Source organism: Poecile atricapillus, chromosome 7, assembly GCF_030490865.1.
Source record: "Poecile atricapillus isolate bPoeAtr1 chromosome 7, bPoeAtr1.hap1, whole genome shotgun sequence".
NCBI lineage: Eukaryota > Metazoa > Chordata > Aves > Passeriformes > Paridae > Poecile > Poecile atricapillus.
In genome coordinates this window covers 10,393,136-10,419,572 of record NC_081255.1, presented here as the reverse complement: position 1 = coordinate 10,419,572, position 26,437 = coordinate 10,393,136, and the positions used below count along the sequence as shown (strand labels likewise).

The 26,437-nt window shown below is 46.2% G+C and overlaps 1 protein-coding gene across 2 annotated transcripts in view; it reads left to right on the top strand.

Annotated features, from left to right (window-relative positions):
- Positions 1–26,437, top strand: part of ATF6 (activating transcription factor 6) — a 70,671-nt gene that overhangs the window by 33,392 nt on the left and 10,842 nt on the right. For both annotated transcript variants that reach the window (XM_058842747.1, XM_058842746.1), the window contains exon 15: positions 21,424–21,508. In XM_058842747.1, the coding sequence (XP_058698730.1) occupies positions 21,424–21,508 (85 nt within the window). The remainder of the gene's footprint in view (positions 1–21,423; positions 21,509–26,437) is intronic.

Genomic DNA, 26,437 nt, shown 5'->3' with positions numbered 1-26,437 from the left:
ACAGATGTCCTTGGGAACAGTGAGCCTTGTGCCACACACTCCCCACAGCTTGCTGTGCTCTCTTACAGGAGAGCTGTGGGGGCGGTTCAAACCCATCCATGAAGTTTATTTGGTTGCAAAGCTTTTGGTATTTCTGTTTTATGAATGAAATGTCCTCACACAGAAGGCCGTTTCATGCATTACCTCATTTATTGTTTTAACAGGGCGAACCTGGTCTAGCAGCAAGCTCTGCCCTGAGGCACTTTAAATGACTTGCTTGGATTGTTTAGTGAGTGCAGAAGAAAGGATCCTGCACAGCCCAAGGGTGGCATCAGCAGGGCCCCAGCCTGGGAGCTGCCCTTTCACCTCCTCCTGGGGATTGCTTCATTTTCTCTGGCCACAGCTCCCTTTTCAGCCATGACTGGGGCTGGGAGGGGACTGGTTCCTCCCCAGTGTGTCCCACAGCTCACTGTGGCACTTGTCCGAGTGAGGAGCCAGGAGAGGTTTTGTTCTCTCGCTGTTTGCCATGCAGATGCTCCCACAATCTCAGTAAGCTGTTACAGCCCTCTGACACACAAACCAGAACCAGAATCCTGCAGCTGAAAGCTGCAGGCACTGGGTGGTTCTGGTGGTGGTGGTGGTGTGCTCCAGGGGGAAGGTGGGACTGGATCTCAGGAGAGATCCCTGGATCCCATGTCCCCATTTCCTGCTCTGTGCACAAACCCCAGCATTTCTCCTGTGCATGTGATAAAACACTTGCACTACAGGAGCTGTGGTGTCCCTTGATTTTCTAGAAAATGGGTTTTGCTAGGGCTACCCCTGCCTCTTACGTGGTGGGACTCAGCCAAGACTTCCTGAAGTGCAGGGGTGGGTGTTCTTCTGGTGATGGTCGCTACCTGTAAGACTGAGACTGCAATGATCTCATCAATTTTCTTTTCTTTCCTTGCCTTGGAAGGCTTGCAGGTCTGCATATTTACAGTTGAAGTTTATGTGTTTGGGTTTTTTTTCCTTTTTAAGGAGGAGAGAGGAAAATAAAGTAGCATTTGGATCAGCTGAGTCCACAGAAGCAGAGCTTTTGCTCTGGGTCTCTAAGGAAATTAATTTGTTGCTATTTTCAGGGGAATCTGGAATGTCATTTTTAGACAAGAGAAGTCTGCTGCTCTGCCAGCACCTTTGATTTCTGCTCTGTAATGTCTGTGATGCCAGGTGTGCTTGCTGTGTCCTAAAAGCCCAGAGCAGTGTGGATACAGAGCCTGCTGGCTCTGGCTGAGCCTGGCACCCACACTGCTCTGTCACAGCTCACATCTGCTTTGCCACAGCCTGCTCAGACCTTGGGATTTTTCTAGAATTACCTGAATAGCTAGCTTCATTTGAAAGGTAATTAAGTAAATCATTGGAGCAAACAAATCCCTTCCACTTTACTTTGGTCTGTAAATGCTGCTGGAGATGACTCCACCCTTGTGTGGTTGGGGTCAGAGTCCCCACAACCTGGAGTGATAAAGCAGGAGATTTCTCCATCCTGGGGGGTTCACTCTGACCCTTTGATGACATCTCTGCAGGCATATTTAAAGACAGTGACATTTTTTAGGGTAAGAATGTAATTAGTGTTCTTAAGGAAAGCACAGTTTAAAGTTTAATTTGCTTGGAAAATTCAGAGGATTTCTGGCATTTCCTCTCACTACTTTCTCTGTTTCAGAGCACAAATCTCTCCTAATATCAAAGTGTGCCCCTTGCATTTATTGCAGTACATATACAGTATCTTACAGCTGGATGTAGTAAAAAGTAGATATTAAATGGTGATTCTGTTTGTTAGAGCAAGAGTGATGCCAGCCCTATGGGAATCAATGGCAAAGCCTTTACCAACATCTGTAAAATCAGGATTTTGCTCTATAAATTTCTGCTTCAGTGCCATAAACCATAGAGCTTCAGGAAAACCTGTTATTATGAAAGTAAATTTTTGGTCCTACAAGCCAACATCTGCAGTAAGCATTTAAGGGTTTCTCAAGTTCTGCAAACAATTTTTTGCTGAAATGATGAAGACAAATTTCAGTCATAACTTTGATTCTTTCTGTGTTTGCTAGGAGTAAAAATGTCAGATTGTGATGTGCTTCTGTTGGTAGTAAGCCTGTGCTGTGCTAATTGTATTTGGGATGATATAATTGTGTTTGGGACGATCTGTTACTTTCAGGAAGCAGAAGATTACAAAGGCTGGCTTTGACATGCTTGGGCAGCAGCAGTTTGCTGTGCTGCACACACTTCTGGAACAATAATTGGAATGTATCAGAGGGCACCAGGCAGGTTCCAATTGACTGCACTCCCGATGCCATCTACATCCTGCAGGCAAAACTGCTTTATTGGCTTCAGATGACATTTCACAGCTAGAAATCCATCCCTAACATATACTTGACTCCTACTTTGTTGCACTTGACAATGGGTGGTTTTTACTGAACATGGAGTTTTCTGCTGTTGACTTTTTTGTGGATTTCTGCAGACTGGGATGTGTAATTTGGTGTTTGATTCAGATGAACTGATTTGTCCTGCTGCCCCTAGAGACAGAGCAGCTATTCTGTATGGCTGAGTCCTGGGGATTTGCAACTGCTGCAAGTTAACATGCAGATTTTTGAAAGATTTTACAAACTGCCCTTTTTTCCTGTGGAGCCTGACCTTAGCTATTCAGAGGAAAAAAGCTGCTTTATCCCAGGACTGTAGGATTTTTAGATCTTGTCCTGTATTTTATAAATACGCTGAGAATAATACGTGGTGAAAGAACTGAGACTCAGGGCATAGTATCCATGGTAAAATTGTCTGTCCTTTTCAGAGCAGAGGTCACCCTTTAGCCTGTCTTCTCTGTGAGGCCAATTCTTGCCTCTCTGGGAGAGCTTGAGGAAGCAAACAGTGTGTGTGATTGTGCTTCAGCATGCCCTGAAGCTCAGTGAGTCAGCCTCTGTCAAACTACAGCTGTATTTGACTTCCAGATTTGAAAATCCATTATGAAAACCTCCTGTTTCCATCTAAGTGTCAATAGTGAAAATTAAGTCTGGCCTGCCACATTCTTTGTTACAAATTTCCTCTTTTCTGGCCAGACTTTGGATTCTTTCTGTGTCAGGGAATTTTCTCCTTCTGAATCCCCAGTGTCCACATGAAAACAAAGAAGCAAGCTTTCTTTCTGGTCTTTCTTGAATGTCTTCCTTTCTGCTGTGGACTATTTCAGGTAGGTGGGGAGGAGGGAGAGGTGACTTTCAAAGGGACTGAGAGGTGGTGGGGAGAAGGTTTCTCTGTGCTCTTCCTGTTACTCAGCTGGGGAAGATGATGCTTTTGGTACCATCTTAGAGCTTGGTCTAAAAAACCTGCTGAGAGAAATCTAATAATCTAAATGAGGTCTAAAAATTGATGTTGGTCTATAGAACACAAATGGAGGTGGTGTTGAGGGCAGAGGCAGAAAACTCGAATATGTCTGGCATGAAGCAGAAGCTCCTCTTGGATTTTGTGTGTATAGTCTTGATTCATTTGTCCTCTCCATGGCTGCTGGAACTTCATGAATCCTATTAATGCCCTCACTGAACTTCTTTACATGTCCCAGATCTAACTAATACTTTGTTATTTTTAAACCAGTGTTTGGAAGGACAACATACACTGCAGATAATTACAGTGAAGATAAAACATGCTGCAGGAAAGGTCTCCAGAACCCACAGCGGTTGCAGAGAGACGTGAGCAGTAATGGCACACATGTATTTAAAATGTGGGAGACAAGGAGCTGTGGGCAAGGAGGAAAGAAGATTGTTGGGTTTGGAAAACCTCTGTAAAAGACCCACTGCTTAGGAAATGGATGTGGACATAGGCTAGAGAAGTGTAATTGGGCAGCGTGGGAGGAAGATGTGATTATACGGTGGGAATTGTCTCAGTGAGGGAAGTGACATCCATGTCTCACTTAATGAGAGTACAGAACAGACATTTGCTACCAACCAAGTGAGCAGGAGCACAAGTTTATCCACAGACAATTAATTTGTGTTCAATTAGAGCAGGTGGTGAGAATATGTAGCTCTGAAACAGTTCCTTCAGGAAATAACCCAAGTTCAACCATGCATTAATAATACTTTACTTATGCCAGATAATAGCACATCTTTCTTTAGTGATAGCATGGTATTCATTGAGGAAAATTTTACTGAGGTTATTCTGAACAGTTCCCAGAAGGGAATGATGGCTCTTGCTTCTGATCTGCAGCAGTATTTAATGATGGGATGGATGCTGACAGAGACATAAATGACACCTTCAGCTCTGCAGCTGCAGGAGCCAGTAAGAAATGACTTGGATCAGGAATGAGCCCTTGGAAAAATTACCTTCCTGATCCTTTGTTTGCCTTGAATGGCAGCACATTTGACAGAGGGCACTTTGAAGTAGCCATGCTTGCTTTCTTAGGTGTGCTTCACACTTCCACAGCTTCGGACTAGTGATCACATTTTCCTGTTCATTTTCAGTTTTTCTGTCTGACACTCTGGAGTCTGTATAAAAGTAAAGCATGCAGAATAGAGATGGGTTTGGTTTCATCAGTGTCCTACCTTTTAGCAGTTGTTAATCATGACAGTATTACATTTGAGACCGCTATTTAAAATCTTAGGCACACTTTTAGAGTTAATTCTGGTCAGATGAAGTTATTTACTTCCAGTTGGGATTAATCCTTTTGCCAGATTTTCAGCTGGACAGCACACAAAGCTTACTTTACGAATTTAGAGCCCAGGTGCTGTTATGAGTGTGTGCAGATTATCATCACCTCCCACTGGACTGAACAGAACTCTTGCAGCTTCCAGGTTTTATTTTTAAATAGCTGACACTCCTAGGACAAGAAGTGTGATAGAATTCACTGTATGTTTTTATCTTTAAACTGGCTTCGAAGCTGCTTGAAATTGGAACATGAAACTTGTTTTCAGCTTCTGGGTCTCCTGGTTGCTTGTGGTCTATCTGCTGGGATGGTGGTGAGAAGAGCTCGTTTTGCCTGGTGCCTGGCATGGCTTGCTCCTTACCCTGCATTTGGATAAATTCAAGTTTTGCCAGCACATCTGATAGAGACTGCTTTGAGTTGGTGATTAAGGGTTTGGAATGGCGTGGGCTAAGCTGAGAGATCCTCCACGCTGGAAAGCACTGCTCAGGAAATCCTTTTGGTGTTTTGTTTGCAAATGTTCAAATGTGCCTGTGAATAGTTCTGGCACTTGAAAGTGCCTTTGATGGGGAGGAGGCAGAGCTGTGCAGGAGGGGCACAACTCAGCAGGGCTGCCCCAGGAGGATGCAGAGGAGAGAAGCTGCCTGCTCAATGCCACGGCCCCTGGAGCTGCTGGGCAAAGGCCACTGAGAATTGCACAAGAGATTGGTGTTGTTCTTGGTTTTGTGACTGTCCAAAACAAGGCTGGAAGTGTCAGCTGTCTCAAAGAGGTTATATCCAGTATGAGAAAGGGGTGTGAGCTGTGCTCAGAGAGGTTGTGCTGTGTGAGAAGGTGCCCAGCCCTTTCTCTCAGGATCTGAGTCCTGCCAGGCTCCTGTGTTAAGCTGTGCTCTCCTCTGGGACTCCAGCAGTGCACATTCCCAGGCTGTGGAGATTCTTAGGTTGAGTCACTTGTTAGCATCTGGGAGGCCCTTGTTTAACCTCCTTTCTAGGAAAGCAGCGTGGAGCTCCTCTCCTCTCCTCTCCCCTCTCCTCTCCTCTCCTCTCCTCTCCTCTCCTCTCCTCTCCTCTCCTCTCCTCTCCTCTCCTCTCCTCTCCTCTCCTCTCCTCTCCTCTCCTCTCCTCTCCTCTCCGAACCTCTCCGAACCTCTCCGAACCTCTCCGAACCTCTCCGAACCTCTCCGAACCTCTCCTCTCCGAACCTCTCCGAACCTCTCCGAACCTCTCCTCTCCTCTCCTCTCCGAACCTCTCCTCTCCTCTCCGAACCTCTCCGAACCTCTCCGAACCTCTCCGAACCTCTCCGAACCTCTCCGAACCTCTCCGAACCTCTCCTCTCCGAACCTCTCCGAACCTCTCCGAACCTCTCCGAACCTCTCCGAACCTCTCCTCTCCGAACCTCTCCTCTCCGAACCTCTCCTCTCCGAACCTCTCCTCTCCGAACCTCTCCTCTCCGAACCTCTCCGAACCTCTCCGAACCTCTCCGAACCTCTCCGAACCTCTCCTCTCCGAACCTCTCCGAACCTCTCCGAACCTCTCCGAACCTCTCCGAACCTCTCCGAACCTCTCCTCTCCGAACCTCTCCTCTCCGAACCTCTCCGAACCTCTCCGAACCTCTCCGAACCTCTCCGAACCTCTCCTCTCCGAACCTCTCCTCTCCGAACCTCTCCTCTCCGAACCTCTCCTCTCCGAACCTCTCCTCTCCGAACCTCTCCGAACCTCTCCGAACCTCTCCGAACCTCTCCGAACCTCTCCGAACCTCTCCTCTCCGAACCTCTCCGAACCTCTCCGAACCTCTCCGAACCTCTCCGAACCTCTCCAAACCTCTCCTCTCCGAACCTCTCCTCTCCTCTCCTCTCCTCTCCTCTCCTCTCCTCTCCTCTCCTCTCCTCTCCTCTCCTCTCCTCTCCTCTCCTCTCCTCTCCGAACCTCTCCTCTCCTCTCCTCTCCTCTCCTCTCCTCTCCTCTCCTCTCCTCTCCTCTCCTCTCCTCTCCTCTCCTCTCCTCTCCTCTCCTCTCCTCTCCTCTCCTCTCCTCTCCGAACCTCTCCTCTCCTCTCCGAACCTCTCCGAACCTCTCCTCTCCGAACCTCTCCTCTCCGAACCTCTCCTCTCCGAACCTCTCCTCTCCGAACCTCTCCTCTCCGAACCTCTCCTCTCCGAACCTCTCCTCTCCGAACCTCTCCGAACCTCTCCGAACCTCTCCGAACCTCTCCTCTCCGAACCTCTCCTCTCCGAACCTCTCCTCTCCGAACCTCTCCTCTCCGAACCTCTCCTCTCCGAACCTCTCCGAACCTCTCCGAACCTCTCCGAACCTCTCCGAACCTCTCCTCTCCGAACCTCTCCGAACCTCTCCTCTCCGAACCTCTCCTCTCCGAACCTCTCCTCTCCGAACCTCTCCTCTCCGAACCTCTCCTCTCCGAACCTCTCCGAACCTCTCCGAACCTCTCCGAACCTCTCCGAACCTCTCCTCTCCGAACCTCTCCGAACCTCTCCGAACCTCTCCGAACCTCTCCTCTCCTCTTCTCTCCTCTCCGAACCTCTCCTCTCCGAACCTCTCCGAACCTCTCCGAACCTCTCCGAACCTCTCCGAACCTCTCCTCTCCTCTCCGAACCTCTCCGAACCTCTCCTCTCCGAACCTCTCCGAACCTCTCCGAACCTCTCCGAACCTCTCCGAACCTCTCCGAACCTCTCCGAACCTCTCCTCTCCGAACCTCTCCTCTCCGAACCTCTCCTCTCCGAACCTCTCCTCTCCTAACCTCTCCTCTCCTTACCTCTCCGAACCTCTCCTCTCCGAACCTCTCCGAACCTCTTCTCTCCCAATCCTGAGCACTGGTACTTGCAGTTTTTCATCAGGAACTCAGCAGGTCAGGCTGGAAAAGGTGGCTGAAAAGAAACCATTTTGCTGTCTCAGGTAATTTGGGACCAGCCTCTCCAGAAGGGCATCTCCTTACCATCAGTGAAATTACACTGTGGGTTCCTCTTTGCTTTTGCTGGACCATGTTTGGCATTTGCTGACCAGCTTACTGTGAGCCTTAACTCTCCAGCAGGCAGCAGAGGTGCTGCACAGAATCCAGGCATGAAGTTTCCTGACTGCTCAAGCTCCGTTTCCAAAGTGCCAACCTAGAGAAATGTGCAAAAAAAAAATAAATCTGTGCAACATAGAGAAACACGTGCAAAAAGGAAACAAGACATAAACATGCTGTCATTTGGAGAAAAGCAGCAGATGCAGCAGTTTGCTTGGTGTAAAATTTTGGTGAAATCAGGTAATTGCAGCTCTAGGAGAATAAGAGAAAGTGTAAAGGATTACATTTACACAACCAGAAAGAAACTTTAGGCTAAACACAGGTGTGGTACCACAGATGCTGAAAAAAAGGGTTTTGAAATAAATTTTGAAATAAAAAAGCTGGAAGCTCCAGTGGCTTGGTGAAATGTTATCAATGGGGCATTTCATTTCTGAAACCCACATTTATGGAAGCAGAGCTTCTGTGCTTCTCTGATATGGTTGCATCATGCTTTGCAGGATGTTTGTGGAAAATGTTGAAGTTAACTTGAGACTTTTTGTTCCACGAGCAAAATGTACCTAATTAGAACAAAAAGCCTTTCCTGTAGTTCTGGATGCTTCTGGCACATGCCAAGTGAGAATTGCACTGCTAAAGGCTTAGATTTGTGCAATTTGCACTGTACCTCTCATACTTCTGTTTTTCTTCCTTAATTTCTTTGCATCTGGCTTGCTTTCTGAAATCACTTCACAGGTTGCTGCTGCTACTTTACGGACTACCAGGCACCACAAATTCTCAAACAGCACTCAAGGCTCCTTCTCTGCTCACTGGAGTCAGAAAAGCTCTTCTCAATTCCCCCCCCTATCCCAAACACCTACCATTGCGTGGACTGGATTTCCTTCCAGAGGTGCCTTTCCCTCTGCAGGTTTTAAAAGGAGCCCAGACAACTCTGTAAGACAGCTAAAGCTGGAAGAAATTAATCTCAGTCTGAGTGGGGAGATGAAAGGCTTTTATTTGCTCGAGCTGTTACATTCTAAATGTGGTGGAGGGCTGGCAAGTACTGATAGAATAAAACATGTTATTCTGCAGGAGGAGATGGGCCCAGCCTGACAGCCACAGCCTGATCTCTTCTGAGTGGCGTGCTAGCAAGCATCTCCAGGTTTTTATCTTCCCAAAGTGACCTTTCCCTCTCTTTTATCCAATCTGCTGCCTGTGATCTCGCTGATTCAGTTGCTGTGGCAGACAGGCAGCTGCTCTCATGCACATCAGGAGATGGACAAGGAGCTTGTTTACAGTTTCCACCTCTCTTTATCCATTCTCAGGCTTCAGATCCAAGTAAACTGTTGTCAGGAGAGAAAGCTTTTTCTTTCCCTAGAAACTGCTGTTTTCTACCAGCTGTACCATGGACAGGTGCAGGTGGCCTGTGTGATGGCTGCAGTGCTCACACTGTTCAAAAGTGGGTGATTTCTTTTCTTCCCCAGCTCCATGAGCAGATCCCAGCACTTTTTAGGGGCAAAGACCAGTGAGTCATTGACATGGTTTATCAGCACCAGAAAGGAGGGTTCCTGCTGTTCATGCCAGTTCCTTGGCTGTGAGTACTCAGGTCCCTCTTTGGGCCATTTTATTGTCTTGGTGGGAAAACAGCCTGAGCAGTTCAGGCTTTCAGGAGAGTCTGACAATTGGCAGGGAAGGAGAAGGAACCTCCTGCTTTAGGTGGTCATGGGGATCAGATTGCTCAGGCTGTGCCCAGACATTCTGGAGTGCACTTAAGGTAGCTTGGGGGTGATTAAAGAAGAATCTCAATGTCAGGCATCCTTTCCACTTCCAAGTATGAGTTAATCATGTAGCTTATATATGCTTTTAAGACCATTTTCCATCAGACTGTTTTCTTGTTTTGGTTTGAGAGGTTCTTTTTAGGGGAAAATGCTAAGTTTTTATAGTCCTTTTTCCCCTCACAAAATGATCTCTCTTTCTAAAAACTGATTTATGTCTTCCTCAGCAAGAAATTCAAACAGAGCAGACAGCAAAAGATCTGGACTCAGAACTGAGATTTAGAAGTGAATCTTAGCTACAAATATGAAAAAAGGAAGCTCATTGGGCTGTGCTAAATACAAACCAATAGGCAAAAAAAACGAAAGGGAACTTCATACTCTGTTAACTGAGTGTGCTGGTTTTGCATTAATTGATATTTGGTGAGTATTATTACTAACAGAGGCAATAACTTCTTTAACATTATTATACTGAGTATCTCTTTAATTAGAAGGAGCTATTAATAGTTGATGAATCCTTAGCCATACAGATGTCCCAGGATCTGCAGAATGAGAAACATCTTTCCAACAAGCAGCAGTAATGCAATACACATTGCACAGCTTAAAATGCTGCCATCAAATTTGGATTCAGCCCACTGCATCCTGATATTAAAACCTCTCTGTCTGCGCCAGGGTTTTGAGGGGAACAGAAGGCAGCTTGGCTTTGGAGCCCCACCATGGCCTGAGTGTGCCAGACCAGCACTGTCCAGCATGGGCAGAGACCCCCCCAGCTCTGAGCTGAGCTCATTGCAGGGCTCTGGGTGAAGCTGGGGGGTTCAGGCAAAGCTGCAGCCCACTGAGAAGTTCATTTCTGTGTTATCTGTGTGTGTTTCTTCCCTTGTGTCCCATATTGCTCTATCCCTGGGGCTTTGGCAGTGCCATTTGCATTGGGGGTGATTGCATTTATATAAAGGTATTCCCTGTATAAGAGAATATTTTGGCATGGTTTGGAAGGAGGGAGAAACTGCTTTCAGGAGTGAAATCAGAGGAGAGAAAATGTCAGATGGATAGAGAGGAAAGAGCACTCAGTTCTTGAGGTTCCACAGAAAGGTGCTTTCAAAGCCACTCTGCCCAGCAGGTACTGACAGTGCAGATGAGACAAATGAGTGTTTTTAAAAGCAGGTCAAAGGCAGTTCACTAAAAGTACTGCCTCTGTTTATAAAGCAGCTTTCTGCCTGTGACCATCATCAAGGTGACCTGAAATACAACTTCTTGCTGCTGCTTGGGGGGTGATTACCTGCATCTCAGTGGAGTGAACTTCACAGAGGTGTAGAGAGACATTCAGGTACCCTGAGCATGTGAGGCTGAAGGATGGAGGAGGAGGAGATCCCCAGACACATAACCCACGGTCAGTTGCTGTTTCCAAGAATTTGAGGGATAACAAACATTTCTAACCCAGACTTTCCAGTCCTCTGATGTATTTCTGTGTAACTGATGCAAACTTCCACAATTAGGAAAGATTTGTTGCTGATTTCCTGTACATCTGCTGTGCTCTCAGAGGCAGCAGCTCCCTGGCTGCAGATGTGAATCAAGCTGCCACCGTCTGCTCTTGGGCAGCACCGTGGCTTAACCTCATCCAGTAAATAAGAACCATGCAGACACTTGTTCATGCCCTGTCTCCCCACCAGTGGGGAGAAAAAAGTACTCCTTGGAAAATACAAACAGTTCAATAAAATATATTAATATAATAATAATATATTAATATTTAATAAAATAAATCTGATTATAAAGGTGGTAATAATTGTAATGAAAAGGAGAAGAGAGCAAATGATGCACAGTACTGTTTCTCACCACCTGCTGACTGATGCCCAGCCTGTCCCAAGAAGCAGTCCTGGCCAGTTCTCCCCAGTTTGTGTACTGGACACAGCTCTGTGTGCTATGGGGTATCCCTCTGTCCAGTGTGGGTCAGCTCTCCAGGCTCCCAGCACTGCACCTGCTCACTGCCAGAGCATGGGAGAGCCACAAGTCCTTGATTTGGGGTAAGCTCTACTCAGCAACAGCCAAAAAATCGGTGTGTTAGCAACATAAATTCAAAACAGGCGCTGCTAAGAAGGAAAATAACTCTCCCAGCTGAACCCAGGACAGGCACCCAAGGGCAAAGCAGCACCAAGCTGGGGCTGTTCCAGCAGGGAGAGGAGAGAGAGAGGAGCACCCTGAGTTTAATTTAGACTTACTTCATTCTCTCTTGTCATTAGCCTTGCTTTGAATTTGTTTGTTTACCCCTCCCAGTGAATACGTTCCCAGCAAGTTGACAACAAGCACAGATCAGTGGATGGACCAGGAAAGGGAGAAAGTCACAATGACTGTGAGATGTAAGCTGCAGTTGTCATTTTATTCCTCAAACCAGGTCTGAATCCAGTACCTGATACCCTGGCTGCCAAGGACATGTATGCTCTCTTTGCAGACACTAAAACAAATGTTAAGATAAATCCCAGGTGTTCAAGTCAAGAATGCATCTGTGAATGCTCAGTTTTTGGGCTGATGAACAGTTGGGTCCTGTTGTGCCTATTGTGCACACTTTTTAGGATAATTAGCAGCTGTAAAATGAAGTTTTGCAGTCTAGTAGTATTTTTACCCAAATGTGTTTTTGCTTTAACTGTATATTCACCTGTGCACCAGTAATATATATGATTTTTCCTTGCACGGGAAAATGTTTGGATCCACGTAATAAAAGTTGCCCTTCAGACTGAATCCTGTGTCTTGTGTCCAGGTTCTGACTGTGTCAGCTTCCTTGGCTGAGCTGTCAGAGATGCTCAGTCTGCTGCATTGACAGCTGCAGGTGATGTGTTGCTTCTCTTGCAGCTGTCTCACACAGTGTGGGGCTTGAATGGGAGGCTGAAATTCTTTCTGTCACTGCAGAAGGCAAGGAGACAGCAATTTCAGATCAGAGCTGGCTCTTGTGCCATATGTGTTGTAGGACTGAACACACAAATTAATGATCAAATTAATTGCCTTGATTTAAAAAAGACTGAAGTTTTGACTCTGCTTAGCAGTTGTTTCTGATTAGGATTTTAAAGTTCTCTTGAATCCCCAGCTGCCTGCATGTGTGGGCATTTTTGCTCTGTAAGAAAGCATCCTTTCTCCTGCTTGGAAATGAACTTGTTCTGCCAGAAGAGGCTGTGTGACCTTTCCTGGATTCGTGTAGCTGTTCCTGAACGCTTCTCGTGTGTATTTAACCCTGATTGCTGTCTTTGATGTCTTTGTAACCCTGATTGCTATCAGCAGCTTTCTCATACAGTTTTTTCATGAGAAAGTCAGGGAAAAGGTAAGGTGGAAGTATGACCTTGACAGACTTGTGAATTTGAGCCCAGGTGGTTCTGGGTGTTGGAATTGGTGCTTGGAGGAGCCCCCTGGTGCATTCTCCTGTGTAGAGGAAGGCTGTGGCTGGCAGGACTGGCTGTGCCACTGCCAGGGGGCTCTGGAGACCTCTCAGGATGGAGATCTCAGCACAAGGCGAGATCAAAGTGCTCCAGTACTTGCCTGTCCTTTGAAGTCAGCTGGAGGAGGGAGCAGAGGACAGCTGTATTAGCAAATGGATTTGGGAGTGTGTTGAGCCAGCCTTTGGAGGAAGCCTGGCACAGTTTCTGTTTGGCTTTGAGCTGATGGCAGTGATGGCCCTGGCTGCAAGGAGCGTGGCCATGCAGCAGCAGCTCTTCTGTGCTGGCTCACACTGGAGAGCTCTGTGCTGCTCAGGCTGGGCTGAGAAAGGCACAGAAGCACAAAAAAGGGCTGATAGAGCATTCCCCTCTGCACTTGGGGTCTGCCTGCTCTTTGGGGCAGTCTCCAGCTGAGCAGAAATTCTGGGGATCCAGGATTTGTCTTGTGTAGAAGAGCTGAGGTTGTGCTGAAAAGTATAGAAACTTGGGGTTAATGTTTTGTGAGAGAAGCAAAGAATCTGGATTGTGTCCTTTCTGGTTTTACTGGACTGGATTCACATGCCCTACCTAAATTACATGTTTTTGCAATTACAGATTGCAGTTGCAAAACTAATAGCCTGCAGATGGGATGCAAAAGCAGAGCTCTGCTGCAGTGAATTGTAGAAGGAGGGATATTTCTTTTTATGGGTAATAGTAATAAAACAATTAATTCCTTTTGGGTCTTACAACTTTGTAAAATCTGCAAAGACAGTTGACAGACTCAGCTGGGAGTTACAGATGAACTGCATTTCTGTGCTTCTATAGCCCCTGGGAAGGACAGAAAATGGCAGAGAAACATAATTTTCAAATAATTCAAAACAAACATTTTTAATTTTGAGATGCTGGTTAGACTGAGAGAGCCTTTAGAAGAAAACCTGATCCTTATCAAACATAATGGAGAAACTTTTCCACCAGTACAAGCTGGGATTCTTTTTCCTTCACAGAGGCACAGAACCAAGTCAGCTAGACATACCTTTTCCAGTTTGTTTAGAGACTCAGATAATTTCCACAAATAACACCCACACAAATTATCAAAGCATTTTCAAGTCCTTTAGAACGTTCCTATATGACTTTAACCAAAACTGTTCATTTAAACATAGAATTCTGTCCCTCACATCCTCTTACTTCGTGCTTAGGAATTTTTTTTTAATCTGCTGCCAAACCAAAATTACATCATAGCAAATGCATGCATTGTTCTTTACTTTTGGGCCTGCAGAGCAGTTCTGCAGACAAGTTTAACTGGCAGGATTTCTGTCCAGTCTCTGTCCTGTGCCCTTCACATTCACACAGCCTTTTTCCTTCCTATTCAAATCAAAAAGAACAAAACTACAAGGAAAAATACATTTATGAGAGAAATAAAGTCCAGATGGGGTTCCTTCACCTCGTTCTCCCTTGCAATTGGACTGGCATTGGTGTGCCCCATTCAAGCTTCTGCAGACTGATTTCCTGGGGCATTCCTTATCCACAGGGCAAGGATAATGGCATTTAGTGCCTCTTACTTTGGGTGTCTTGCCAGTCAGAAATGAGACAGAAATAGCTTGAAATGAAATGAGGTGGTTGATCCTGGGTAATTCCAGGATGAGGGGTTTGCAGAGGGATGGGGAGCTTGAGAGGAGCTGGTGTCAGTTTAACAGGTGAAGATAGATGTTTCAGTAGGACAGAGGTTATTGAGCTCTCTTTGGAAGCGTGCTCATATTCCTCTCCCTGGAGGGGCACGTGGTGCCTTCTCAGAGCCCTGCTGGGTGCAGTCTGCAGAACCTGGAACCAGCATATCTCAGTGTTCTTTTATGGCATAATTCCTCCTCTTCGGCCCTCTATGTTGAACACAGGGATTATAAACCGTGAAAATGGAAAAACTGAGCAGTGCATCAATGTTTTTCACCTTTCTGTGGCACTGCCTTCTGTGCACGTTTGTGAACCGCAGGGGACATAGCTCCCAGCAGGTCTCTGCCACCCTTTGCAGTCTCCATAACCTCTCTGGTTCCTGAACCAGCAGAGATCCTTTGCTGGTTCTCATTCAGACAGAGAGCAGTCTCCATAACCTCTCTGGTTCTTGATCCAGCAGAGATCCTTTGCTGCAGGTTCTCCAGACAGAGAGCAGTCTCCATAACCTCTCTGGTTCCTGAACCAGCAGAGATCCTTTGCTGCTGGTTCTCATTCAGACAGAGAGCAGTCTCCATAACCTCTCTGGTTCTTGATCCAGCAGAGATCCTTTGCTGCAGGTTCTCCAGACAGAGAGCAGTCTCCATAACCTCTCTGGTTTTTAATCCAGCAGAGATCCTTTGCTGGTTCTCATTCAGACAGAGAGCAGTCTCCATAACCTCTCTGGTTCCTGATCCAGCAGAGATCCTTTGCTGCTGGTTCTCATTCAGACAGAGAGCAGTCTCCAAAGCCTCTCTGGTTCCTGATCCAGCAGAGATCCTTTGCTGCTGGTTCTCCAGGCAGAGCTCTGGAAGCTGAGCCCTGCTCGTGGGCAGGCAGCAGGGCTGGAGGGAGGGAGAACCTCTCGAAGGAAGCTCGTGACAGGGTGAATTTCCCGTTCCTCTGAGGTCTCTGGGATTCTCACAGGGCTCTCTGGCTCACACTGAGGTGCTTTCCAGTCAGGTTTTGGAGTCCAGGCCATATCACATCTGGCAGTAGCACAATCTACAATAAAAGGCACTAAAGACTTCTTCATTAAAAGGTCTCTCATGTGGGAACTAAACTGGATAGCAGCTCCTTCTTCTGCAGGAACAGTGACTAGAAGCTGTTCCAAAGTGCAGTTAGGCTTTATTTATGAAAATTTGTCTGGGAATGGCAGAAAGGTGTAATCTTACACTAGAGGAGGACATTCATTGACTGTGGGATCGAGCTGTTTCTGGTAAAACACTTAAATAAAAATCATATCTCATCACTTCATTCCATCACTGTGTGCAAAGTACAGGCTGTAAAAACCACCTGTGCACAGAAACACTGGGATTGAAACAGCACAGGGGTAAAAGGAGCAATTCTGGCAAAAAATGAAAGCAGAAAAAAACCCTCTATTCCCACTGCTTTTTGAAGCTTTCTTGTTCTGGGACAATCTTCTTCCCATCCCTCAAAATGGGCTTAAAACCTAGAAAAGTAATTAGATGCTGTGATTAGGGGTTCAATTCTCAATTACAAACTCTGTTCTTGAGGTGTGCTGCAAACTCAAGCTGTGTTAATGTGTGCTGGCTAACGTAAGGTTAGCATAGGTAGAACTGGTACAATTTCAAATTAAGTTAAATGATGTTGTTAAAGTGGTAAAGTGCTCTGAGGGTGGGCTGCTGGTACCTTGTGAAATTCTGTTGTGGGTTTTCTGTGGGTTCCTTGCAGTCATTATCCCATTTTTCACCTGCTCCCGTACTCCTCATGTCCTGGATTCCCTGTAAGGATCCATGAGGAGGTGAATAAATCTCCTTGGATTTCTAAGGTCTACCTTTGAAAAAAACCTGAGAAACCAACCAAAGAAAAATCTCAACACATGAGCTTTAAAAACAAGTCAGCTTTCCTAAGTTCCTGGTGTGATGAGCAAGAGCAGTGGCAGTGAGTCACAGTTTGTGCAGAGGTTAAAACTGGTTTCCTCTCTCTTTTTTTTCTCTTCTCAAAACCATCCCCGTGCCTTTCAGATATAAGGATCAGGAATGTTTCCAGAGGCGCCCTCCCCTCTGCTTTTCTGCCCTGTTTAACATCTACTGGTGGCAAAGGCAGTGCTCAGGAAGCATTTCCTGATGGACCAGTGCTGCATCCAGGGTGGTGGAACCTCAGGGCACCGTGTGGTTGCCATCCCCCAAGTGAATCAATAATGAAATGATGCAGCCATTTCCTCTACAAGTTTGTAAACTTTCATACACGTCCCTTTTGAACTGGCAGAGGAAGGCAGAAATGCCAAATTCCCATTTACACCCTGATCTGTGCTCTGTGCTCTGCAGTGTTGGGAACTGCTGGGGTAGAAGAGCATCAGTCCCTTGGCTCTGAGTGCACTGGTGAGTTCTGTGCCCTGGGAACAGCCTCCTTTTGTACTCAGAGAGCTGCTGAAATCCAGCCCTGGATTCCCAAAAATGAAGTTCTCAGGTACCATTTCCTGGCCGGGAGTTGTGTGCCAAAGGCTGGGATGCTGCTCAGAACCTCTGTGAGAGAGCAGGACAGACACATCACATCTCTGGCAACAGCAAAAAGCCTGAAACAATGATCCTGAAGTTTTTTAGAAGTGTGAAATGTGTGGTTTGTGGGAGGAAAAGCTGTCTCAGGGGCTCTGTCAAACCAGGGGTTTAAGAAGTCCAGCTCCTTGGAGTGTTTGTAGTCTGAATCAGTCTCTGAAGTGGCATGCAGTATTTTGGGCCTGGGAGAGCACATTTTTGTTGCACATTCTCTGTACTGTCAAAAGCATACCTGTAAAGAAGGTCCAGTGTCGTGTCAGACTTGAAATCCCTGAAGGTGTTCAGAAAAAATGGGGTTGAAAGTGCCTGGATTTGATGCACAATTTTTGTATGATCAAAAAACCACTTGTTCTCTATCTGCTTCATCTTGAGATCACTCACTAGGTGTGGCCAGCCCGTGCACAGGTGAGGATTGAAGCTGTCTGGAGGTGGTGAACACTGGCAGAAGTTGTGGTATTAAGGGAAATGTCCCCTCCCTGGGATGTGGGGAGCTCCTCAGCCTGGCTCGGCAGCGGCTGGAACGCGGTCCTGGAACACAGCGGGGAGATTCAGGCTGGAAGAGGTTGAGGCACACAATTCCCTGGGAGACTTCTTAGTCATAAACAGAGATGAAAAAATGCCCAGCCACAATGTTTGTTTGCTGTCAGAAGCCTTGGGAAGCCGCTGGAGCGAGCGCCCTTTGGCACGCCTGGCTCCTGCTGCCCCCTCTGCCTGGGCAATTTTCATTTGTTGGTCGCAATGTTCTAGCACAGAGCTGGTCTCCAAGGCAATGCTAGAGATCAAATCTCCTCATCAAGGCAAATTACCAGAAAGGCACATTAAAGTTTTCCTTTGGTATTTTAATCCAGTCTCCTCGGAGCTTTTATTGCTGTAAAGCAGCAAATGTCACTTGTTTTCGCGGAAGGTTATCCCGGGTTTGTTGGGGATGGATCTCTTGAGGAAGAGCGGGGATGGTTGGGACAGAGTCTGTGTGGGCAGGGGGCTGGGGGCCGTGTTCCTGCAGCCCTGGCTCCCACAGGGATCACATCTGTGCCTCTGGGAAGGGTCAGGGGCTCAGCCCACCCTGCAGCAGCATGGCCAGCGCTGCTCCCACAGGCACATGTGTGAATGTGCCCAACAAAGCACATCTCAATCAAGTGTCATTAATTAAGACCTTGGAAAAGTCTTTTGAAAAACACTTATCCATACCTAAGCACAACAACTAAGAAGGTAAGAAAAATGTGGGGGAATTGATTTGACAGATAGGAGCCCCTGGGACAGGAGGAGAGACAGCTCCTGCTGAGAGTGCAGAGCCTCGCGGGGCTGGAAACGCGTTCCTTTGTGTCCCGTGTCACGGGGGCTCCCCTCCAGCACCTGCACCTCTCTGTCCCCAAACATCCCCTGCAATATTGTCCTCCAGGGCAGGCACACTGCCAGGATTAACTCCTGGGTTTGTGTCCCCGGGTGAGGCAGAAATGGAGGAGGTGCTCCCTGGGGCTGGGGGGATATGCATTGCAACAGCCAAAACGAGCAATATTGCCAGTTCTGTTATTTGAAAGCCAAGAAGTGATGATAGTTTAACAAAATGAAATCAAAAAGACCCATGCCCAGCATTTTTTTCTCTGTTTATTGAAACCTCGTGGTATGCAATGATGTTTTGTTTATGTCCTTAAAATGATGAGAATTAAAACCAGTTTTTTAATGAAAAAATGAAAATGAAAGCTAAAATGTCTCCATATTTTAATGCATCTAGCTAGGAAGGACATTGAGTACCAAACCACATGTCATGAGTCTGAGGCTGAAGCTGCAGGAAAAGCAGGACTTTTGGAATATTCTAGCACAGTGGAACAGGATTTCCATTGCCATTTGGCTGTAGGGTTAGAGATACATGAGGCTCTAAAGCTTTATCCCTGCTAGAGCCCTGATAACGCTGATCTGATAGGCAAGAAACCTCAGAATCCTTATTGCAGTTCCATGTGTTGCTGAGAGTTATTAAATTAACGTGTTCATGGCTGGAATTTTAGTATCTGTGTCTATATTTATCTGTCTGTGTCATCTGGCCTCAGCATCACAGAACTGCAGAGATGATCAAAAGCAAGATGAGAGTGCTGAAGCAAGGGTCTCATTTGGAATATTCTTTCCAGGCTGATATTTTCCAGCCATTCTGCCAGCAGTCTCAGGTCTGCTCTGTCTGTTTAAACTGTCATCTCAGTGCAGCTCCTGCTCCAAGCCAAAGCCATCTGTTGTTGGGTAATAGTTCTGATTTATTCTGCCTCTGCTTGACACTCATGTTCCTGAGCCAGATGCTGACTTGCAAAATTTGCTTTTATTTGCTTTCATTTTTATACCATGTGTTAATATCACAAGCAGTGTTTTAATTTAGGTGTTTTTTTTGTCTACTGTTTAAAATTTGGGTGTCACAGCCACCTCTGGGATGCAATTCAGCATCCTTCAGAAAGGCACAGGACATTTTAGAAACGCATTCAGACAGTGCTGCTAAATGTCCAATATCTTCGAAATCACTAATCTGTGCACTCATTTCTGTGGCATAGAATTCATTATATATTGCTTTCAAATAAAAGGTTTGGACTGCTTGAAGGCTTTTGGCCTTGAGAATGTTGTGGGTGGCTAACTGTGCTCAGAACATCTGATATTCCACAGCATACCCTTTGACTTCAGTGAGTATGGGGGTAGTTGGGGAACTTTGCAAGTTTGCACTGGCTGCCACAGTGCATATGGAAGATCAAGATGATTAGAGAGATGGATAAACTTCACCAATTGCAGATCTACAAAATGTCTCTTTGTAGGTGGCAGCTTCCAGACAATGTGTGCATCTTGCACGTTAGCTCCTGGTGGAGTCTGGCTTTAGAGCTTTTTGTTTGTCTGTTTTCTCCAGAGTTGGTGTTCAATCACTGGGAGTTGTGCAGCAACTCCAAAGCACGTTTGAATGCAACTGTGAAGTAGCTGTTAATACAATTTATCCATCCAGTAAATAGAGGTACCATTGTAAGGCAGCATGAATTACTGCACCAGGCTGCAGACAGGTTAGCAAAAAGCAGTTGCTACTTGTTAAAGACTCTCAGGTGGTGATGTGTGCAGTACTTGTGGTTTGGTGGGTAATGATGGACTTGCAGAAACATTGAAAAAGGAAAAAAACCAAACAGTACCAGCATTTTTTAAGCTCTGTTAAAAATAGTCATCAAACCATGGCAAGGGCATTGTTACAGAACATAATTTAATGGACATCTTATCTTGGGGCTGTTCCTTTGGGTTTCAAGAACAGTTTTTATGTAAGGTTCATTGTCTTAGTGACTGCTGCCTTAATCTTAAGCAGTTCAAAAGTGAAATGGGAATTACATATGTGATCTGAGAATTATACCAGAGTGGTTTTATAATTTTGGTACCAAGATGGTTTTTGCAGACATTTATTTAAGTAATGTTTTCTTCTCATGGTCAGTCATTTGGTGTTTTGGGGGGGAAAAATTTTCATGGGAAAAAAAAGAGAAAGAAAGTGATATTTCTGCAATGTATCTCCAGAATATCTTGATATATTTATCACCTAACTTTGTGTGTAACTCAGTTCCCCCAATATTACATATAACACTGTAGTGCTTATATTTTAAAATGGCAAAATTACAGTTACCCTGACATTAATAAATCAATCTATCCTGAAGGAAGTCTAATTCAGTTTGCCAAAAAGATAACCTTGCCCAAAAGTACAAGATGTTTGTATGGGAAAAGCATGGGAAAGCATGAAAGGAGAGCATCAAACTGGCCTAATAATATGGGAGATGCCTGGACCAGAGCTTTTAAGTTCTGTTGGTAATGGATGAACCATATTTTTCCTGGCTGCAAGTAGAGCAGCTTGGGTTCAGCAGCAGCACAGAACCCTGAGGAAAGGCTGGTTTCTCCTGGCAGGCCAGGGCCGTGTCCTGAGCGTTTCCAGCTTCCTCTGGCAGAGCCAGGGCAGGCACTTTGGGCACTGCAGAGCTGGTGTTTCACCCCCAGCCCAGCTCTGAGCAGCACAGCCTGCACGTGGTGTGGAGCTTCACATGTAAACAGCTGCACAAGTAAAGGCTTCCATTCAGCAAGCTCCTTTAAACCACATGTTTAAATATCATTGAAGTCAAGTTAAATTACTTTAATCATATACATAAGCACTCTGATGAATGAGGGCTTAACAGTAGTTTCCATCTCTTTCCACATGATCAAGGCTTTTTCATATTCTGCTGCATGGAATAGGAATTTCTTCTTGGTTACACAGCATGAGCAATTGCTGTGACTTTTGGAAGACTCCCTCAACAATATGAATTTTCTGAGCTGTTGTAAGCAGTGCAGTGTGGAATGCCAGTAAGAGAGAATGGAAAGGCATTTTCCCAGCTCTCTACTTTGAGAGTAGATCTAACACATCTTCTCTGCTTTTCCAGGACCACCTGTTACTCCCAGCCACCACACATAACAAGACCAGGAGACCAAAGATGTCTATAGTGCTGCCAGCTGTAAACATCAATGGTAAGTGCAAAGGGAGAAAGGGAATGAGAACAGTTTCAAAGAGATGTGCCTGACTCGTACATGAAGAGCCAACTGGGGCCAAATGTCTGTCATTAGAGCTTTGCAGAAGAAGTCAAGCTGACCATGAGTGGGGTTTGGCTGCCAGGGTCCTGTTGGAGCTGGAGTTCCAGCAAATCCCCCATGCGTGGTCACCCAGACCCTGAGGATGGGGGGACGTGGCCAGGAGCAGTGTGGCTCCCTCAGGAACAGGGAGGGAGCCATCCAGTGCTGGGGATTTGTACCAGCTGATTAAGGGTTACATGGATGGGATTTAACCTCTCTAACTTGGTGGCTCACAGAGCCCATGGGGACTGTCCTCCTCTCCCCGTTTGGGTTCCTCCCACGCCTGCTTAGCAGGGCAAATTCCTTGGCCTTGCTGGTTTGTTGGGATGCTGACTGCCTTCCCTGGCCCTCCTCAGCTGTTTACCACGCTGTTACACAACCCTCATTGTGAGTGGGACCTCTCAGCACTGCCTGCTCAGGACTAATAATCATCACCTTACCGTGCTGCAGGACAGCAGAGAACACAGCCTTGCACTGGGGCAGACTTCTGGGTTTATTAGTGCACAGAAATGTTCTGGGTCAGCATTTCAGTCCCACGTGAGACAGGACATGACTTGCACAAATACATCATGAATTCAGATGCTGAGGAATTGCCAGGTTGGGACATGTTAGGGACACAGGGTCACTGCCACACTCACCAAATGTATTGAGAACCCTGCAGCAGTGTAAACTTTACTTTCTGAACAACTGTGCACATAATGCTTTTTTAAAACATCTGTGTTTTACAGTACATGTGAATCATAAACCCAAGTGTTATTGTTAAATCCCAGCATGCCCAAAACATTATCTGATGATGTGAATTTCCATAAACTAAGAAAGAAGGAATCAGTTGAGGCTTTCGGCATTTTGATAATTGCACTTTCCCATGCAGTTCAGCCGAGTGTGATAATCTCTACAGCTGTCTTAGGGGAATTTTTATTACAAGTATCAGAATTATTTTTGGCATTTATCTGCCTGAAACTCCCTTTTTATGTCTATTACAAAAATCCTTTTCTGGCTGACCTGAATTATCACATACAAGTGGGCACTTTATCACTGAAGTACAAACACTATTTCTAAATTGCAAATTATTTCTTCTTGACATTTTACTGAGTCCTGTTTTTACTTGAAATAACTTCATTTGTTGGAGTAAATATAACTTGGAAAATATGCATCAGAATCCAGTGACAAATCTTATCCATAAATAATGAAACATTGTGAAATTGTATTTTCATCAGTTCTTCAGGATTTTTCTTTGGAACATCAGCATAATCCAGGAAAAAAAAATGTCCAGGGATTTGGGCAGAGATGTGGAAACAGATGAGACACAAGAATAGCATTAAGTAAACAAGAGCATCAAACACAGATTCCTCTGTGACACCCAGCCAGGTGTTAGGGGAGAAGTTACAAGACACACAAGAGCCAGTAGGTAACTTGGCTTGCTTTCTAATCTGACTCTTGGTAACCTGTAGGAAAGGATTCCCTAAAAGGTTCTGCCTGGAGGAGAACCCATTTCTGTCCTTTGAGAACATTGCTTCTCCACCCTGTTCTGCCTCTGTGGGGGCTGGAGATATCTGCACAAGCACCTGGGAGTTAGCAGAGCTTTCCCCCCAGCTGTCTGCTCTTCTTTTAAGCCCACCTTAATTCTTTGTGCACCTGCAGAGAGTTGGCTGCTGGAAAAGGACGAGTCTCCTTTGGAGAAATTGGCAAAACTTTTAGTGAAAGAACTTCTCTTTCCTCATGCCTCAGCCAGATGTCTGTGCAAGAAGGGAAATCTTTTCTAGAATCTTTTATATAATCTCTTCCTTTTCACTGCCACAGCCCTGGCAGAGGAGATGACAGGAGTGCAAGTGAAGGGGTCTTTGTTTTAAAGTTTGTTCAGAACTTCATCACTTGCTTCTGCGAGCTCTGTGTGGTGGTTCCTGACATGGCTGTGCCAGACTGACCTGGCAGTTTTCACCAGTGAACAAAGCAGAGTCAAGGTTACAGCCTCAAGAGTTTTTCTGGGAGGAAAGTGGCAGTCCTTGTGCTGTGAAGTAGTGGCAAATGCCAGCAGTCTTGTAATCGATGTGCAGGTGCACATGTTGCAGTCAATAAAATGGAAGTTGAAAAGAAGATGTACAAGGTAACAGCAGTATGTTATTAATTTGCCAGATAAAAATTTGCTTTCAAGCATTCAGCTGCTCTGTGCTGGAAATGAGTAAAAGCAGCCATTACTTTGTAACATTGTGCCATGTGCTCCTTCTCAGGGCCAGCCTTGCCCCTCAGAGGGCATTAGGATAGAACCAGATCCTCACTGTGCACGTGCACAGAAATATATTTGCCTATTTAAGTATGTTTAATATGGTAGCCTATGTTATATATGTTTATTTTTTTTTAAGTATAGGAACTTGTTATACATTGGTACATGTTAATCCTCCACCTCGTAGTCCCTTTTCCTTCTTCTCCCCTGGTCATAGACCCTTTCCAAGCTGGCTGGGCCATCCCCCAGTTGACAGTCAGTGTTTGCTGGCAGCTCTTCCCTTTCTGCCTCCCCAGCTGCTCTGGCAGCCCTCTGTCCTTGTGCCACATCCCTGCAGTCCCCTGGCACAGCTCTGTCCTGGTCCCTGCAGTCCCCTGGCACAGCTCTGTCCTGGTCCCTGCAGTCCCCTGGCACAGCTCTGTCCTGGTCCCTGCAGTCCCCTGGCACAGCTCTGTCCTGGTCCCTGCAGCCAGGCTGTGCCCAGAGCCAAAGCCCCAGCTCTGAACACGTGCAGTACTCACAGAAAATCTGCCTGATGCTGCCTAAGGAGCTCAGCACTGGGAAGGCTGCAGGGAGAACAGCAGAACTGGGGAGGCTTCGTCCCACTCTACGTGGGTTTGGGGGCACCACTGGTGTGCCTTCCTGAGAAGTTACTCCAAGAAGAAATATCTTGCAGTTTCTCATGGGAATGAAAATGAGCTGCAATCTACAGTTAAACTCAGCCTTTTGTTTTCAAGCAAGTCATGTTTGTTATGCTGGATTGCAGCTATTATTTTAGAAATCTAACTATGCACTTGAGACCAGTTAAGTCTCCAGTAGGTTTCATTCCTAAATTTGCTTTTATTGTAATTCAGAATGTTGTTGGCTCATTACACCAATTCCAAATTGACATATAGGCGGTGCCTTTCTTGGAGTTTAAGTGAAACCATCTGCCATTAGCCCTCTATTTATTTAACTGCAGTGGGTTACAGCGTGGATCTGTGGATCCAGGTGACCTGTAGAGAACAGCGTAGCTGAGCCTCTCTCCCCATGTGAGCACAAACCTCTGTGTGTGCAGCGTGCCCAGCCTGGCAGGGCTGCTCTGGGCTGCCCACAGCAGTGGCATGGGCAGTGCCCCAGGGCCAGCTCAGGGTCTGGCCCAGAAACCCCTTCCAGTTCTCCTGGGATCAGGTGAGGCACTCTCACAGCTTGCTAGGAGCAGCTCTCGATGTCTGTGCAGGTGTGTACTGCTGGCCTTGGCAGCACAAACACCAAAAAGGGCTTTTTTCTTCTCAGGATCCCTGTGCAAACAGTTCCCTATGCCTGAAAGTCCTTCCATCATTCACTCTTTAAACTGAGGGCTGGTGTCTGTGCTCCAAGGCCAAGACAAAAGTGAGAGATCTGCTGGAAAGTCCCTGGTGCAATCTAAGGCTCATTTTCTTGGAATTCGCAGCCGTGACAGAGTTTTGAATGTTTCACAGATATTCTGGATAGGTCCAGGGGCGTGTCTTCATTCTGCCTTTGAGATGGCTGTTTGTGTGCCTGACCCTTGATAACCTCTGTGTTTCTGGGCTCTTAAGGAGCCCTCTTCTCCTAAGGGTTGCTTTTTGTCATGAAATCCAGCAGCAAAATAATCTCCCAAAGGCAGAAATGGAACAGAATGAGGACTTCAGCAGAGTCCATGTGCTCTGCTGTGTTGGCCAGCTTCTGATTCATGACCAGTTCCATCAGCTTTCCCTCTTGCCATCCATCATCATACTGGTGCAACAGACTTCAAAAGTACTCTGAAATAATCCATGTTCTAGTGAAAAAGGGGGAAAGCAAATCTAGTGGAAAGGCTCTTTGATCAAAACTGGAGCGATTTCTGCCATCAGGCAGCAGGATTGTTTGCATGCAGCTACAAAGAACCTCCTTCCAGCTGACAGCCATGTGCAAGCAAGTCACAGATGTCCCAGGCTGGTAGAAAACTCTGAAAAATCTGTGAGGCAACCAGAACCCACACAGGCTGAGGAGGAAAATAAAAACAAAAGCTCTTTGGGAAGTGACAATGCTCTGTAAGTTCCCATGTCTTAGGGCTGAATAAATAAAGTCTTCAACTTCCTCTGCCTTTCAGGGTCAAGCAAACAAAAGATGCTGTTTCCTTTTTTCAGAGCAAGAAACAGAATTTGCAGTCAGTCATTGAGGAAGGTCTGAAACAATACATATCTGAGTGAAGAGCAGCTGCCTTCCCTGAAGGTTACTGCCTGACATTTTGGGAAGCCTCTGTCCCTTTGGAGAGCCTCAGTTTCCAGGGGGGCAGTGGTCCCTGCTGTCCATAGCTGTTCTCCACTGCTCTCCCTGGCTGTAAAAGCCAGGCTGTGGTGCCCGTGGCTCCCTCTCACAGCTGCTGTCCCTGGCACCAGGCTGGGATGCCCATGCCATTCTGCCAGGCATGGAGGACACAGCTGTGAGCTACAGAATACTTCCCTCAGGGTTTCTGCTTTTCATCTGTGTTCAGCAGGAAGTGCTGAGAGCTCAGCACGGCCTCACGAGCTGCAGTGTGTGAGCAGAAGGCTCTGGGAGTTGTGTATGTGGATTAGCACCTAGATGTGAGATGGAAGAAGGATGATTGCTAAGGTTTTCTGGGA